The sequence below is a fragment of the Liolophura sinensis genome, chromosome 6 (assembly GCF_032854445.1).
Source record: "Liolophura sinensis isolate JHLJ2023 chromosome 6, CUHK_Ljap_v2, whole genome shotgun sequence".
Classification (NCBI taxonomy): Eukaryota; Metazoa; Mollusca; class Polyplacophora; order Chitonida; family Chitonidae; genus Liolophura; species Liolophura sinensis.
Genome location: NC_088300.1, coordinates 63018633 through 63037548, shown reverse-complemented (window position 1 = coordinate 63037548; position 18916 = coordinate 63018633). Strand labels below are relative to the sequence as shown.

At 39.6% G+C, this 18916-nt stretch overlaps 2 protein-coding genes across 2 annotated transcripts; one reads left to right on the top strand and one right to left on the bottom strand.

Moving 5' to 3' along the window:
• Positions 1-1521: 1521 nt before the first annotated feature.
• Positions 1522-13332, bottom strand: LOC135469137 (MICOS complex subunit Mic60-like). Its single transcript, XM_064747673.1, has 13 exons — positions 13232-13332; positions 11297-11430; positions 10523-10717; positions 8817-8892; positions 8195-8222; positions 7725-7832; positions 7137-7276; positions 6572-6669; positions 5830-5965; positions 4818-4944; positions 4290-4513; positions 3679-3907; positions 1522-2550 (listed from the first exon to the last, which is right to left on the bottom strand). The coding sequence occupies exons 1-13, from the start codon at positions 13268-13270 to the stop codon at positions 1931-1933; spliced, it is 2154 nt and encodes a 717-aa protein (XP_064603743.1). The 5' UTR covers positions 13271-13332; the 3' UTR covers positions 1522-1930.
• A 227-nt stretch (positions 13333-13559) lies between these two features.
• LOC135469138 (large ribosomal subunit protein bL35m-like) lies at positions 13560-18903 on the top strand. Its single transcript, XM_064747675.1, has 3 exons — positions 13560-13599; positions 15195-15384; positions 17420-18903. The coding sequence occupies exons 1-3, from the start codon at positions 13569-13571 to the stop codon at positions 17781-17783; spliced, it is 585 nt and encodes a 194-aa protein (XP_064603745.1). The 5' UTR covers positions 13560-13568; the 3' UTR covers positions 17784-18903.
• The last annotated feature ends 13 nt before the right edge of the window (positions 18904-18916 follow it).

Sequence of the window (18916 nt, the reverse complement as noted above, 5' to 3'; positions counted from 1 at the left end):
TACATGTGAGACACTCTCATCATGCGGTTGCTCACATCAATTGCTAGCATTTTGCCGGTCAGAGAATGCACTCAACATGTTTATAAGGCCATATGCACTCCCAACAGAGTGGGGGCCTCCATGGCTCAGTCGCGCTAGTGCAGCGTAATGACCTAGGAGTCTCTCACCAATGCGGTCGCTATGAGTTCAAGTCCAGCTCATGCTGGCTTCCTCTCCGGCCGTACGTGGGAAGGTCTGCAGCAACCTGCAGATGGTCGTGGGTTTCTCCCACCATAATGCTGGCCGCCGTCGTATAAGTGAAATACTCTTGAGTATGGCGTAAAACACCAATCAAATCAAATCAAATCAAACCCAACAGAGTGAGTGAGTCCTTAGCGTTTAACCTTGTACTCAATAACAATTTTTCAGTCATGTGACGACGACGATGGAGTCCTTAGAGTGCATGTACATGTAATGTGCCTCCTTTCTGCAGGTCGGATTTCCACCGCTCTTTATCTAGTGCTGTTTCAATGAGACCACTTACCGAAGACAAGCAAGCCGCCCCACCCAAGCCATTATAAACGGGTCAACCAGTCATTGCACTATCACCTTCATGCTGAACACCAAAAAAGGAAATTACAACTTCCTCTTTTAAGGTCTTAGGTGTGACCCGACCTAGGACTGACCCTGGATCTACTGCTCTCAAAGCTGACGCTCTACCAACTGAGCCATGACACCCGGTTACTCCCAACAGAGACATTACATATTTTAAATCACAAGAGTATGCATGGTTTCCTTGCTTAGTTTGCACAAATGACCTGTCCTTTGTCAGTGCCTTATCAAGCCATTATAAACAGGTCAACCAGTCATTGCACTATCACCTTCATGCTGAACACCAAACAAGGAAGTTACAACTTCCTCTTTTAAGGTCTTAGGTGTGACCCGACCCAGGACTGACCCTGGATCTACTGCCCTCAAAGCTGACGCTCTACCAACTGAGCCATCACACCCGGTCACTCCCAACAGAGACATTACATATTTTAAATCACAAGAATATGCATGGCTTCCTTGCTTAGATTGCACAAATGACCAGTCCTTTGTCAGTGCTGTATCAAGCCATTATAAACGGGTCAACCAGTCATTGCACTATCACCTTCATGCTGAACACCAAACAAGGAAGTTACAACTTCCTCTTTTCTAAGGTGTGACCCGACCCAGGACTGACCCTGGATCTACTGCCCTCAAAGCTGACGCTCTACCAACTGAGCCATCACACCCGGTCACTCCCAACAGAGACATTACATATTTTAAATCACAAGAGTATGCATGGTTTCCTTGCTTAGTTCGCACAAATGACCAGTCCTTTGTCAGTACTGTAGTAGTTGGTACTTACATGTACTAGTAGTTACAAAGCAGTTTTCTGACTTATAAGAAACTAAAATTGAATTTAAGCATTCTTTCATTTATAACTCTTCCAAGACGCAGAGATTTAAGTCATTTTTATGATTTATTAACCATAAAAACGCCAACAGAAATATACATAGCAGTAAAATTCTACATAAAGTCTTCATTTAATTAGGAGATAGGAAAGTGACTCTCACATCAAACAGTTTTTTTTAAACTTATCACACATTTCTGGTGTAATTAATTATTATGATTTTCTAGTTAACCTGGGGAACATATATGTATACTAACACAGGTCATGGATGACACCTTCTGTCGCAGATTGGTCACAGCAAGCTCACGGTCATCAGACTAGCTCGTATGTAGCACTGTGGAAGGGGAGTCCAGACCATCATGTCACCAGTCCAAAGTTCCCAATCATCCGCTTGATTGGGAAGCAGGTAGACATAGCACTTTCAAAAAGCACACTCAATGGTTTATATGACTTGTACAAGGGATCACTTTCGCATCATACCATCATAATGACTACAGCTAATAATTCACACTGTTAAAATATCGTTCCCAGTCCGCTGGCTGATGCAAATGCTGTCAGGGTTTGTGCTGCTTGTCTGGTCTCCAACATCAGGGTTGTCTCCCTTATCCAATCGGCGGCCACGCGACGCGGCTCCCCTTGGAGTTGATTCATGAAACGTAAAGCGAGCTCCAGGTCCCCTTTATCCACCCAGTACTGGGCATGGGCGAGAATAGCAAAGGTGTCCAATTTATCCAGGTCAACTTCATCACTTTCACTTTTGGCGTAGACAGAGTCGAAAATAAAAAAGGACTGAATGTAAGAGATGAAATATTTGAATAATGTTCCTCCGCTCTCGTCGATCATCGACACTCGCTTACACACGCGCCTGACTTTTCTGAAGCGGGCTCTCAGCCCGTCCTCCGTCCAGACCCCTCTCTTATAAGCCTCCTCCGGGATGGATTCTATCACAGCGTTGACCAGCGGGTGATTAGCACCGGCCTCCACCACCGCAAATATCTCCTTGTCCAGGGGTTTGATCTGTGCCTCCCAACTCTGAGCACCCTCCTTACCCAGTCTTATCGCCCCTGCCAGGGCAACACAGGCCAGCCACAGCTCCTGGGCCGTGCGGGCAAGCTTTTCTTGCTCAGCGCGACCTGTGAAAGACAAGTACAAACATATTTGTCTTTATTTGATGTATTCCCTGTAATATCCAACGACAGTATCACAAATGTCAGACAACAGCATACCGTCTTGGCCCAAACCGCATTCATTTGCCCAGTAAACCTTTAGCCTACTTAGTCATGCTGTTCAAATTATACAAATACATTTTTCGTCGTTCAAGTTACTGTTTAGTCAGCATGCAGTTGCTAAATAACAAATGTCAGAGCCAGTTAAAAAATCATAAGGGATGCCAAAGGTTTATGGGAATGAGAAGGCAGCATCTCATTGGATAAAACTTAAAATGAATTAAATCTTATGATATAATACTGTTTCTCCAAACTTATTAGAACTGAAGAATTTAAATTTTGCTCTTTGTCTTTCTTGCATACAAGGGATGTTTTTTCTGTTTTCTTATATAAAATACAGCAATACACCATGCTTTCATTTACTTAAGTCAATTATGTCTTATTTTGAGAACCCATGAGTGTTAAATAAGAACAATGAATAAGCATAATATGTACACGTAGACATATTCATGACAATATGAACGTCCAGGAGAGTAACTTTCATCCTGAAATGGAATGTCAGAGTTTCTGTGGAATCACCCTTTCGGTAAAAGTCCAGAATGGATGAAGAACACAGAATCATAGCTGATACAGATCCGTACCCTAACTTTATCTTTGTCATATTAATGTCAGTATTAAGCTATTAACAATAGCTACTGAATAGTCATTATAACAGGCACTGTACAGCATTACAGGGGTTGTTACTTGAATTTTTATAAAAATTTTCACCCAGTGCAGTGAGGGAAAACGGACAAAAATAGCCAGGGGTCTGAAAGCCACAGATTTTGTGTATGCTTGGGAATCCATCCTCAGTCACTTTAAGCTTTTCTGTGCATAATACAAAATGCCTATCACTTACACCTTGAAAGGAGTTAGAGCTACAATGAATTTAACAATGCAAACATTAAAAAATGATTTGATTCCTTAAAATTTTTGTCCATTTGATTTTTTAGAAGTCCTTACCACAGACACAACGAGACCCTGTATCCATCTCTGCTGTACTATAGAAATTGTATAACATCCCAATCCAATGTTCTGTCATCAACAGGAGCCTACCTTCAACAGCAGCCTCAATCCCCTTGAGTCGGGCTATCCACCCAGCCATCTCTGTTTGAAAGGACTGTCTCTCCTCGATCAGCCTGGCATGCAGCTCACGGTCAAAGTGATGTTCTAGCTCCTCCCTCTGTACTCCTAGAACATCCTTCAGGTGGTCACTGTGTGCAGCTGCCTGGCGCTTCAGCTGCTGCCGCAGCTCCTCCTCAAATTGCACCCTTCCTTCAATATCCTACATGAACATAACAAAGTCCTTCAATAATACCATCCTCAAACTGTATCCTGGCACCACCGTATTATCCTGCCTAACCAGGGCACAGGCATTGCCCAAGCTCTCGTCAAAAAGTAAAGTGTGCCCTGGGCACACAACATGACACAAGCTGACATGGGCAAACAAATGCAAACCTGGATTTGTTCCTCACATTGTCAAAATGTGCTAATATCGCTGTGCTAATATACCTTAATATTAACTGAATATCCTATGAAATGTCATCGTATAATGTAAATAGCTTTTTTCTTTTGCCAGTGTGGCTTCATTTTTTTTGGTTTAATGGAGCAAAAGCACAAAAATTAGACCAATCGGATTGTTTACACATAAGTCTACACATCCTCACCCATTTCTGTTTCTCCAGGGAGAACTCATTCTGCAGCCTCTCCGCTTCTTTCTTTACAAGGTCCAAGGCCAGCTTCTCACCCTCTGCCTTCTGCTGCTCAATGGTTTTCCGGGTACGCTGAGTCTCCATAGCAATTTGTTCAGCGAGTTGTTTCTGTAACTGGTCAATACGCCGATGAGCGTGCGCTATCAGCGAGTTTAGTTCAGCTTCTGTCAGCTTTTTACCTGCAGTAGAGAACATTCCATATATCACACTAACAGTCAACAAGCAGTCCACAAGTAAACTATGACATGACAATAGTGACATCTGGATGTTGTTCAAGGAAAGGTAACTCAGTCAAATTAGTATTCACACCACATATTCAAAGCCAAACAGTTGCAGAAGTCACCAACAACGACAGAGTACATACAGAGTACAAATCTGTTTTGTTTTTCCAAGGATTTAACATAGCTAAGTTCAGTCATCTCCAATAAATGGGTGGTGAATACTCTTGAACTTGCTATGGGGTAACTGACAGCCTGTAAATACCTTTCTTGTCCCCCAACTTCACCTCTGGCATGATGCTCTCCAGCTCTTGCTTGAACTGCTTTCTACCCTGATCTATTAAATCTTTATATTGTAACATCACTTTAGCATCTGACTCGGCCTTAGAAACCTGCAAACATATCGTATATCAATGTTAGTTTATTCAGCGCACTATACTGGGGCACAAAACAGTAATGCGAGTTTGGGGGATGCTGCTGTACTGCACTACAATAGGTGGATTATTGTTTAACTCAAGGATTTTTCACTTATATGGCAGTTAGTAATAATGGGAGGAGTTAACAACCAGTCTGTCACCAGTCTACCATCAAACATTTCCACACATGACACTGCCATACCTAGAGCCATTTTAGTTCTGGAAAATGTTTGGGCTCCTACAATAATCAAACAGTATTCAAAGTAGAAAACTGAACAAAAATGATTTTCATACAAAGCTCTCAGATAGTGTCATCATGTTGAGTTGCATTCTATAAAATTTCTTCATGCACGGTCACGTTTACTGTTCAGGTTCAGAACCTTCAATCTTTTTTCTACATATGGCCCAGTGATGGCACATACATTTTTTTCAGCCACAACTGGAAAATTGCTAGAACTGAAAGGATTTTCACTTCATATAAAACCACCTAAATACCAGAAGACCAAACTACCCTACATGTAAATGACCATAAATTTTGTCAATAACTAACTTGGCTATTTTTTCTGATTCTGAGAGTTATATAGAGTTCAGAGTGGTGTTCAGAGGTTTGTTTGCAACATGAGATGATAATCTACTGGAAAATTGGAAGTTTTCGCACTAAAAATAATATGAATGTGATATTCATTTGCCTCTAAATAGGCACTCTTGTGGCCGAAATTTCAGGTCATTTTGTGTAAATCAGCTTACTTCCACATTCACTTTAAAACTATATGAATTGAAATGGGTATGTTGAATTTAAGTAAATGCAACCAATTATGTGCTAACCTGCTGAGGAATTTAGGGTAGTAAGATGTAACTTACCTCAGAAGCTATAGAATTTATGCTGGAGGAGAATTTGTTAAGGCTTTCCTGGGCTGATATAATCACAGGGTTCTTCTTCGTAATTTTACTCAGTTTTCCATCCTCTATTGCTTTCTTCATTTTCTCCTGGATATCTCTGAAATACACACCAACAGGAGCCTCACAGTTAAAAGCATAACTGCCATGTCTGTTGTAAACCATGAAAGACTGAACAGCTTTTGCCTCACTTGGAAAAACCTTAAATATCCCTGAGAGATAAAATTGAACTTTTACACACAAAGATAATTTTCGAAGCAGGTAACAACAGGTGTAACTAAATCCTGAAATTTTCACAATTCCTTTCATTTTACCGCATAGTTTGTTCTGTAGTATACACTTTTAACATTCAAGCAATTCATATGAACTCAAACCAAGACAGATGCCCACAAAACCCAGGGGAGAGTACTCTTACAAGTATCTTGCACACCAATCTTCGCCAACAGATCAAAGGGGAGACTACTCTAGCAATCATCTGTCAAATCCAATTTTCTAGCAGAGTACATATAAATATGAAGACTAGCCCTACCAAGTTAAGTCTCATGGATAGAACCAAAAAGAAGTCAAATTTTTCTTCAAGAAACCAGTGGCATGTTAAGTACAAAGGTTGTTTTCAAAAAACATGTTCTGTGCAGAGAACAATATTGAACAGACCTGCCATGGACAGACAAATATTGCCCTCAACAACCCATTATAAATTCCTCACTTGACATCATTGACCAGTTGCTTGGAGGCTCTCACAGCATCTTCTCGTTTGCCAAAAGCATTGGCTACAGCTTGCCACTGGTTATCCTTGTTAAGAATCTGGAAAGATGGGAAAAACCAAAACTCACAGGCAGAAACAAAATTTTTCCCAAACAAATGAACAAAATACTGTACTTCAGTAATAAAAGCCTTCGTGGGAATTTTCTTCTGTAACGGACGTCCCTTTGTGAAGGTATAATTCATCAAACTCATATAGTGGGAATTTTCCTCTGTGACGGACGTCCATTCATGAAGGTATAACTCATACAGACTGAGTGATTTATTTATGAACATACATGAAAATGTTTCCAAGGCCCTAGGTGAAGCCTGAAAAGGAAGCACTTATGTAATAAGAAACACTAACAAAAATATTTCCATGTCGAAGTCCTGACAACAAGAACTTGTAACTTAACCAAACAAACTACAGCACTGACATACATTATCTTAATGCAACAAACACCTGGAATACCCTTCAATAAAAGGGTACACGATCAGGACATGGTCTACATACTGTCTACTCTACTTACATCTGAGCTGTCATCCATTGCTGTCTTGAGAAGTTGCGTGTGGCTTTTAGTCGCCTCTATAACTTTTTTCTGGGCCTCAATAGCTTGTTTGGATTTCTCATTTAGTAAATCCATCATTCCTTCTAAAATCACCTCCAAAGCTGTCGAGAAAGAGATGTAAACACAGCTTTTATATGTTTTATCCATGACTTGCATGCTCTCAATGAAAACAAAGACAAGGGTCTCGCACTTAATGCTCTAGTTTGCTACATTTATCGGGCCCTTGACAAATGCTTGCTTCTGTCTAGCTATTTCTGCTTTGCACTAAACCAACTTACTTTAATTTACTTATTTATTTATTTCACTGATGTTTTACACCGCACCCAAGAATATTTCACTTATATGACAGCGGCCAGCATCACGATGGGAGGAAACCACCACCATCCGCAAGTTACTGCCAGACTTCCCACCTACGGCCCAGAGAGGAAGCCAGCGTGAGCAATCTGACCAATCAGATTTAAATACCAGGTTGACCCTCAACCCACTAATTTGTAGTCCTGACAAAGCCGTGATTTATAACTAGAGTTACACTCCATTAACTAAACCAACCTGCATTTTCAGCTGCTTCTTCAGCTTCTTTCTCCTTTAATCTCATTTGCACTTTTGTTTGTTCTGCCTTTTTAGCATCAGCTGCAGACTGTTTAGCTGATTTTGCAGCTGAAAGAATACAGGTAGCAACTTAAACAAACTTAAAATGGCAAAAATGGCAACAAAGCAAATTCTGTTTATCATGTATTTCGTTGAGCAGCTTGCAAACATCTAAAACACAAAAACAAAGATGAAGAAACAGGCAAATAGTATTCTCTATTTTCAACAGAACACACTATATATATATATAATGACAGTAGCCACTGCTGTCCAATAGTTTTGAAAAAAGATTGTAAGTCAAACAGATTTAAACTCAATATTCTTCTCTATTCATTCTCTTGCAAGCTTTAAATCTGTTTTGCAACATATTGGCATAATGTGAGTTTGTCCCCATCAAGTAGAACAAAACATGCAAATTGCCGGTTACTTACATTTATCTTCTTCTGCAGATGGCTCTGTCTACAAAGTAAAACATAAAACAACAATGAAAATGGACACACCTGTCTCAGTGGCAGAACCGAGCAATAAAACAAAATTATTAGTAAAACCGATAGATGCTCACGGGAGCAACTAACAAACGTAGTGATAGTTTATAACTCCTACAGCAGTATGACAATAAGCCATGAATATTGACAAATATCCAACTTAGATGAGGATTTTATTAAAAATATATCCTCACCTGATTTCAGGAAAAATCGATTAAAACATTTTGTCTATCAACATGTTGGAAATTAGGTCCACAAATAAAAGATGTGAAAGAGGGGGAGTTAATCTTTTGAAAATAAGCACAGCCACGACATCCCGCTAATAGATGACCACACAGATTTTCATGTCATCTTGCATGTAGGACCCTTGTCAAGTAAATGGCCAGAGTTGAAAGTTAGGATGTTAAAAACTTTACCAACTAAATGACTCACTTTGTTTGTTTTTTTGTTACTGATAATACAAATCATGAAAGTGTTATTTACAAGTTTCGCACTTTCCGCTGGGAGGCTGTGTGGGATCATAAAAAAATACATGCAAAGTACACTTGATATATATGATAATGCTTACCTTATCTGAGTCTTGCCTTGCTTGTCTTTTCTTCCACACTGGTTCCTCCTCAGCTGGGGCTATTGCAGGTGGTTTACTGCAGGAAACATCAATGTTAGATTACAATGCAACAGAGATGTGTATACAACCTACAGTGTATTTGTTTTATCTGAGGGTTTAACACTGCTTTCAGAATACTACATCTCCTTGAAGCAGGCCATCCACAATACCAGTGTATTCACAGATCTGCCCTTCTAGTGAAACCCCATGTTGAAAATACCCCAAAGTTGACACTCTGTTCCACCCAGTATCGAGAGTGAGTGAGTGAGTGCTTGGGGTTTAACATCATACTTAATAATTTTTCATTTACATGACCACGAAGGAGTTTTTAGGACGCATGTACATGTTATGTGCTTCCTTGTGGCAGGATGGATTTCCACCGCTCTATTATCCAGTGCTGCTTTACTGAGATGACTTACCGAAGGCAATTAAGCCACCCTCCCTGAGCCATTATACTCATACGGGTTAACCAGCCACTGCACTATCCCCTTAATGCTGAACGCCAAGCAAGGAAGTCTTAGGTGTGACCCGACCCAAGATTGACCCTGGATCTACCATTAGTGATGCAGATGCTCTACCAACTATGCCATCGGGGCCGGTACCCAATATCAGTGATCATTACTGACACAGAGCCAAGCAGCAGTTCTCCCGATCATGACAACCAAGCAAAAAATACCACGAATGACACTACTACATTTTACTACAGGCAAGACTACCTCTCCAACAAAAAAAACAGACAGGTAGAGAAAATAACAACTGAATTACATGTACAATCAAGACTTGAGGGCCTGTCATTTAAAGATGGTGCCATTTGTCATACTATGTATTACTGCTTTCTGAAACCCAAAATTTGATTTGTTCTTCAATATATGTTACATTTAAATCGATATTAAGATCACATTGCAGAAATCCTGATTCTGACACATGCAATATGCAAGGGTTCAAAATTACCATTGACTTATCAGACATGTCTTGCAACAAAAATGGTCTTGTCCGTCAAAATTTATGTGCAGCACGGATAAGTGTCCAGTTAAGTATTTTGGCGATGAAAATTTGCACTTACATGAAATTTTGCTACCGTCATCAGTTTCTCAGACTGGCGTTCGTGTGGATTCAAATCACTTAAAACCATCGCATCATCGGGAAAATTGCATTTCTATGAAGTGTACCAGACTTCCTGTAAAGACTGTCCTTGTTACGAAAATAGATGACCCTGTACCTGTGGCTTTTCATTAAGCAAAGGGACGCAAGGCACACATCGTGACCTGAAGTTCACAGGGACAGGAGCGCTACTCTAGGAATATGGTAGTTGTTGGCAGCGAAACAAAAAAAACTGATCGCTAAAACAACCATCCTGCAGAAATTCAGGTTTGCCAAGCAATTGACTAATGGACCCATCCAAATTATGAAGCTAATCCAACAACAGCTACGCGACGATATTTCAAGGTTGTATTGCACCATGTGTGAAAATTACAGTGACCGCAAATAACCCCATGGGCAGGGCATTTAATCATATATCGGCCAAGAGTTAAGTGCAGAGAAATTTTGTCCTGTGACTTGTAAAAATGTCCGTTAAATTTCAGGGATCGACAGGACAATTGTTCTGCTGGCTTTACCTCTAATTTCTATCCCTGATATGTACGTGTACTTTTGACACTTTTGCTCACCTCTGACTTGTGGTGGTGGAATCAGTAGAACTGGTCTCAGGTAGATATTGAAATATATATTCCATGGCCTCTTTAGAGTAAGGTACATTTGATTCCAGTTGTTTCCTGAACTCAGCGTCATACCAAGCATAAGCTAAAACACCTCCTATCCCCACAGTAGTTAGTCCCAGAAGTTTGAAAAACACACCACCACCTCTGGGAAGACAAAGCGTAAAATGTATGTATAATGATTATAATAGATATATGTACATGTACAAATAAGTAACACAAATTTTCATTAAGAATGTTTTTTTTTTTACTTTTTCAATTATTTAAACTATTAAAGTATTATAATTTAGTTTATTTAATTGGTGTTTTACGTCATACTCAAGAATATTTCACTGGGTGGCAGCCAGAAATATGATAGAAGGAAACAGGGCATAGCCCAATGGAAACGTTGGCAGACATTCACATGTACAAACTGGAAAGGAAGCCAGCTTGAGCTGAACTTGAACTCACAGCAAAACAAATAGTTTCTTTTTTTTTTATTATGTTTTTTTCCCTCTCATCAATTTTCTTTACTTTATTAGATCAGGTGGATTGTTTTACTATGTACTGTATATATAGTGTCCATTGGAGTTTGTTACTCAGCCTGTTCACCTTTTGGCTTTTCACAATTATAAACAAATAATTAAGTAATTATTTAAACCAATGTTTAGCTACTGCTTTTTGTTATCTTTTTTTGTTACATTTAATACAATTTATAAAATTGTTATTTTTTCAAAAGTTCCATACTTTCCGCTGGGAGGAGGTGTGGGATCAGGGGGAGGAGCAGGAGGTGCTGGCGTAGCTGGTTTGACGCCATCTTTTGAGCTCTCACTGCTCAGTTTACATCGTTGCTGCTTATGGGCCCTTCGAAGACTGGCAGCCTGTGAAACAGTAATTAATGCAGTTCAGTGAAAACTTAAAGACACAGTTAAACACTTTCATTCAATAACAAATCAGTTATCTAAGTATTTATATTTAGCTAAGTTTATAACTATTATATAACTTAGCTATATATATATATATATATATTTTAGCTAAGTTTTTCATCAATGATGCTGTTCCATTCATGCTGCTGGCACATAAAGTACCAGTAGATGTTAGATTACATCTAGATGAAGAGGTAAATGGTGCAAACCAGTTTCTTAGCAGCCTGGCACACACCAATATCCCAAGTTCTTCATCATCAAAAAATCGCAGGCCAAGCAAGAGATGTCAGTGTATGGACGCTAGTACGCTAACCAACTGAGCCACACAGGCCCCTGGGCCACTATAAGTTCAGCTTACTAATTTACGACGGCATATTAAAAATACAATGAATTTAGAATTCACCGTAAATGTAGGAAACTTTGTTCACGTCCATTGCAAACAGCAGAGAAATGTTACCAGAGTTAGCTCTGTTGTGAATGCTACTTAAGAACAAAGTTATCTCCCTTTGCTTGTGTGCGCATATGGGCTCTTACTGCGGCATGTACTTCCATTTTTGCGTCACAACTAAAAGCAAAAGTTGACTTCTTGTTTGGATTGAAGATACCAGGATCCTTTCAATAACTAGTACACATTTAAATCCATTACGGACCAGTTATATGCAGAAAATCTGATGCAGTGTTAACTTTTCTTTCTTCAAAGTCCAGATTGAATCTGAGGCCATGGTCAGAAAACATGGATAATGAGACAGCTGTGCAGATGATAAACGATAGGCGTAAGCCTTGACTAAAACTTTTGGAGTTGACTTTTCTCGTTTGCCTGACTGGGAAAATTGCTCTTTCTATTTCAACCCATTACTGATAAAACCATCGCTAAACGTGTCATTTAAGGCTGCATGGCTCTGTTAGGTTGATTTCCATGTCTTTTGGCACGGTTCCCAAATGTTAACAGACCCGACTCACCATGACTGCAAAGAGATATTTCTGCGAGCAAGAAGGAAATATGTCTGTGGATTGCAACAACATTTTCACGCAGAAGTCATAATAAAGGTCCTATTCTCTCCTGGTTTTGAGTGAATTTAAAAGCCCTCTTTGTTACTGACCAACTGGATTTTAGAATTCAGTGATTAAACGTTGAGGCAGAAATATATGAAAGTTGTTGAAATTCACCTAAACGTTTAATTTAAATAAGCTACTAAATTGGCAGGCCATGTTTAAAAATTGCAGGTCATCTGCTAATGTGCCTGCTAAACTTTATGACTGAATGAAAGTCGCAGGCCAAAGGATATTTTCTAATTTGAGTCCTGCCATTGTCAAACCATAAAAGGCACTGCACATGACGATCGCTCATGTTCTCCAAAACAAGAATGTTTTTCAATGAGTAGTTAAGTCTACGCATGCACTCAGATAACAGTAACCGTAAGTTATTAGTGTAACATGGCGTGTGCATCTGTCTGGAAACCGGTACTGATCGCAACACAATCTGCCAGGCTTCTCTTACTCACTGTGGCAACTTAGTTTCTTACTTTCTACAAAGACAGTCGTAACAGTTCGCAACTATAAAATAAATGATCATCTGATCAGTGATGCAAACTTCTAAAACAACCACAGCCAACGTTGACACGCCATGGCGATGAAGCAATGTGTGTTCTGCAGAGGGTGAACGGGTGTTGTAAAACGGCCAGGTGTTTCATCAAAGCAGTTATGATCACTGACCGTTGATGATTTTTCGTAGTTATAATTAAGCATAAGGTATTACCCGAATCTTAGTGGAAACGTTGCTCGAAAGTCGAAGCATGTTTCCCCCAAGAAAGTTTATCCTCTGATGCCGGCGCCTGCAGAGTTGTTTCCGGTGCAACGTTGGGGTCATTCAAGTCAATATGCGGAATTGAAATAAAACTAAATAAAAGGACTAAACAAATCACCCAAACCGTATTCTACATCCTTTTAAATCGGACTGATTAAAAATATCAATTAGACTGTATTTGTTAAGGTTTGGTTTTGTTCATTTGTGTAATGTTTGATTTTTATTCAAGTATGAACAGCAATGTCGTTTAAGAAACATGTGCTGATTTTGTATAAACCTATCCTGCATCATGGCATTCCATCTGTCAAGGTTATTCTCAGGTAATTTGTATTTGATTGCTTGTATGTGCTCATATGACTGGCAACTGTTCTGCAGTTGATTTAATGGACATGCGTGAAACAATACTTGTGTTTAAATTAATTGTAATCTAGCCGTAATTGTAAACGAAAGGGCATGTCCATGAAGCTGCACGAAAACTGAGCTCCGCATGACTAGCCGTCAGTGACTGTTCTTTCTTGATGTATAAATTGACTCTTATATAGTCATGGCTTGGGACTTTGTTAAGATGAGGTTTATGCCACGTGGTAGAATATATTCAATTCATTTAAGAACATGCTCTTCACAATAAACATGTGAGAAGGAGGTAAGCGACTAACAAAGGCACCACCGAGTCTTAACAACTGCCTGGACTTGATTCCATCATGGATTTACTTATTCTGCCTCCATGGTTCGATTCACCCTGTAGGATATTGCCGATTTTAAGTTTCCAAAATAACCCCTACCTTCTGTCTGTGAGGCAGTTGCGGAATGTAACTTTCTTATCGAGTAACACAAAGTGTTGGGAGAGTTACACGGAGAAACTGCCTCTAACGTGTCGGATCAAGGGTAAACAACATTTATTGCAACATCACAGGCACATTAAAATTTCACTGGTGTAAATCAACATCAACTGAGTGGTCCTCATAATCAACTAACCTGATCTGAATCTCACCGAACGAAAACGATCCATGACAACCGCACAAATTCACAAAATAAATACATTTTCAGAGACTGCAACCACTGTACATGGCCATAAGCCGTCTGTCATCATTTTAATCACTTGCGAGACTGATGTAATTAGCACGTCTGGGGGAGGGAACCAGCCAGATGGGTTGAACTTCTGGCACATTGAAGGGCCACAAACAAAGAAAATAACGGTTTGTAGGTTAACATTGTCCATTCTGATTGGTGTGTGAGGAATTTGTCCAAATTTGTTATCTGGCACGAAATCTGTCAAGGTGCATGTGGATGACTATATACTGTAGCACTATATCCATTTGCCATGTACTGACGTACTTTGTACGAAACAGCAGGGTTGCATTTATGCAGATGGCAGGAAAATGGTGTGAATGCATTTCCTTTGAATCATTTTTGTCAAAACATACCATTATGGCTGTGTGGTTAATTAATCATTAAACCATTCACATCATTAGCTGGAGCCACAGGTTGTTTGCGTGTCCAACTATTTCTAATTTCTTAATGCTTTCAAAGAGGCAATCAACATACATGCAAGTACATATATTTGGGCCAAATGCTTGTTCTTTTCTCCTGGGGACCTAGTGGTTAGCCTGCTAGGGCAAAAGAAAGACCTAGTAGCCTCTCACCATTGCCATGACTGAGTTCAAGTCCAGCTCATGCTGGTTTCCTCTCTGGTCGAACGTGGGAAGGTCTATCAGCAACCTGTCCATCATCATGCTGTGGGTTTCCATCCGGTATCCTCCCACCATAATGCTGGCCCCTGTCGTATAAGACACTGAAATTCTTGACTTGAGTGCAGCGAAAAGCACCAATCAATTCAGTAAATAAATAAAAATAGATCCAATCAGGATTGGCTCCTACACTTTGAAGTTAATTGTATGTGTTCCTGTGTTTTCAGGTCTTAGAGTCAGTCAAGTGTTACCCTGTGCCAGAACTAACTTAATGGCTACCTGCACACTCCACTCTACCAGGCTACAGAGCCTCAAACACCTGAAATGTGTGAATACCCAGCCAAGCACCTGCTCTGGTATATCTCAGCTCACCAGACAACTTAGCACACTTTCCATGTCTTCAGCAGACACAAACAGGTGTGTTCATATTTTGACAACTGATTATAGAGTGCACCCTAACCATAGCTTAGGCATTACCGAGATGATCATTTAGTGCAGTCAACCAAGTGACCTCTTCTGTCTCCACCCTTATCAAGCCTAGTACCATATAACATGAGTAGTTTTGATTTGACAGAGTCGTATTTCCCGTACGTTTGTAAGTGAGCAAAAACTACCTACTTAACAACAACAATCACCGTTTCTCAGGATATGACCCAAGTATAAAATGACATCGATTAGAACATGAACTGCAGGTCGGAACAGTGTTGGTATTATGTGACATTCCAGTGAGGCAGAACTGAGTGAATCAAATGACTTTAGGTCATTGGTCTGTGATGTGACGGAAATATTGTTGAGAGCAACATTTATCCTTAATCAAGCTTTTTTTGTGTGTACAGGAGTTTAACTGGGCCAGAAGCTCATTACATGGAGTGAAGTACTTGTCAGTCGCAATGTGTTCTTTCATAAAGCAACTATCCACTGACCAATGAGATTGAGTCTTCAAAAGTGTGGTTTTTTTCTTGCCTCTTTCCTCCAGTCGTAAACCTGAATGCTGCTGTATAAGTGAAAGATTCTTAAGTCATAAATCACCATTGGGAAAGCAGCATATCTTTTATTCTCCTGAAGCAGGACTTTGAGCTAAAAAGGTATCAGTTTTCACTACAACATGGTAAAGTCTTCCAAGGAGATCCCCAAGGACTTTATTTTCACACTAAATGTTCCCTGGACACAGTATTTATCCTATGCTAATCTGTAAACTGCATTTAAAAAAATCTTACTTCAGCTAGTTCCATTTAAAAAAAAACATTAAAGTTGAACCTTCTGCCTATGTTGTCGACTTGGAAGCCCTATCCAGGCGGCGTCATTCTGAAAAGACCTGTTGCCAAAGATAGGCTACCAGAGTTGTATTAGATCCTGGAAAAGCGTGTACAGCATAGCAACTGGGAAATACAAGGATCGATTTTCGCTTACATACCAGCCACGTAGATGACACAAACGCACTCCTGTCTGCTTTGTCTGATACAAATTGGACATCAAAGGAAATATGGTAGTACACGTGGAGTTTTTGCATGGTTTCGTAGTTCACTATAAATTTTTATAGCCAAGTCCAGCGATACCGGCTGCAACATGAGGATCCATGCAGTCCGGCCAGCGGATTGTGGGTTGCTTTGACAACGACAGTCTGCCACTAACATAGGTGAAAGCAACAATGGAGCTAATCTTCAAAAAAAATATCACCTGCAAAAATAGATAAGGTTTGAATTTGATTGAATGGAAACATCGATGGGTAACATATAGAAATTTCAATTAGCTGGCCACCGTGTAACATTGTTCCTGTTGTAGGGCATAGGTCCCTCCCCCAAGTTCGTGTCAAAGCCTGCTGTTTCAAACAAGCAAGTAGCTCAACAACTTTTACATTCCGGGAGTGAAAATGCATACATCTTTTCTTTTTCATTTGCGTTTTTTTTTTTTTTTGGAGGGTTTTGTAAGGCTCGTCCTTCGGCCTTTTCTTTCAGAAGGCATGGCTAATTTGACTACAATCAAGTTCCCCATGAATCAAAGGGCATCGTTAATGAGACCTGGTCGTTTAGAAGACAGATGCCTACAGCGAATATACCACTGTGACATCTTCAGGTCAGCTGTGGCTTGATGATCCTAGTGGAGTAGCTTTTCTCATGTTTGATCGCCAAACTCTGCTGTTGCTCTTCCATTTTCGACGTTTTAACTAACTGGAATCAATTCAGGGAACATCAATCCATCTATCTGCAGTTTGGAAGAAGCACCGCTGGAGATCTACTTTAATGTGGTGTTTTCATGATGAGCTGGGAAAGGAACATTTGATATTACATAATATTGTTTGAAAGGACCTCATTATAGAAATAAATAAATCCTGGCTTTTGGATTCACTTTGAAGTATTTAAGTCTGAAAATGCAGATATTTTAAATTTGTTCATTTGCATTACTTTTTTTTCTTTTTCTCACATTTTAGCACTCATCTTTTTATTTTTGTTAGATCACTTCTCCAACCCCTGATGACAGCCATTAATGTCCAGCGTTCAAAAGTTGTGTGTAGTAGACAGAACGGCAAACCTAAATGTGTGAGAGCTGTCACGAGACGCTTTTATCGCCTGGACTGGGGTGTCTGGATTCGACCAAAGGCAGGAAGACATAAGAAACTTTGGAAGAAAAACAAAGGCCGCAAATTTCGGATAAGGCAACATGTATTCTGCAATAAAACACAATCCAAGCTGTTAGATAAAATGGTTACGGCATATTGGAGGCGCAAGAGAAATTACGTAGAAGATCCTTATGAGCCTTATCAACTGCGAACGAACTTTCCACTCGTGCCAGATAAACCCAAACCCTTTTATCCCTGAGTTTCTGAGCTGGATTTAATTTTGGACTACATTTTTTTTCACTTATTGTCAGTGTCGTGGAATTGAATACAAGAACTACTTTCAGATTGTACACATGTATTGGGTAGTCGAGTGCATTTAACGTTGGAATATCTCCAAAACAAAAACAAAAAGATAAGAGCATTGATAAAAATACCTGACAGTGGTTTTTGTGAATTATTTAGTTTATTAATATCAGGAGTTGCATCAATAGTTAAATGGTTTAGGACTGAAGGAGCCATTCTTCATTTCATCTCTCTAGCCCTGACTTGAGTTGGATAACAGATAAGCCAAGAGATCAGCAAAGCTGTTAAACTAGGTGATTATTGGTTTATTAAGTTGATTTTAACTACAGTGGCAATGTACATGTACGTCTTTTATATGCGCAATCCTGAAAGTTACAATCTACTTTATAGCCTAAAATTGCTTTGTAGAGCCTGGGATTAAGATAGAGGTCTAGATCTTAAACCCATGTTGAACAAAACCCAGGTCTTGGTAGATCTCTTAATTTTTTTTTTTTCTTTTTTTTTTGAAAATTCTGAATAAAGCCTATTGTACATGACATGAATTGCTTCCTTTTACAGTTAGTGAACAGTCCCATGTAAAGTTGTTTGAACAGTTTTGGTGCAGTAGTTCCTGCAGCTCTGTAGATTCCCATTGCACCATCTAGTGTACATTAAAGACCCCTGGTCTTCCACCAACATGGTGTGCCTATAGGTACGTCACATGTGGAAAAGTTACTCATTAACTTGCCACCCATAATACTGACTACAATTTTATAAATGAAACATTCTTTAATGTGGTGTTAAACGATAATCAGTAAATCATATGTGTGTAATTTAATTGTATACATCTGATTACTGAATACAGGTAATAACAAGACATAGATGAGAACTGCTTTAGGCTTGAAAGGCTTGCGAAACCTGCTCTTCTACAGGAAACTACTTTCCAGTAGGTGTATATGTCATGGTACTTGTGAAGGCCTTGCTCACAAGGACCAGTGAGAGTGGGATATGTATAACTATCGTCCAAGGTTAGGATTGAACACACAATAGGTCTTGCTCTCAGCTTTCACTCGTATCAATGCACAGCTCTACCTTAGTTCAGGATTTCAA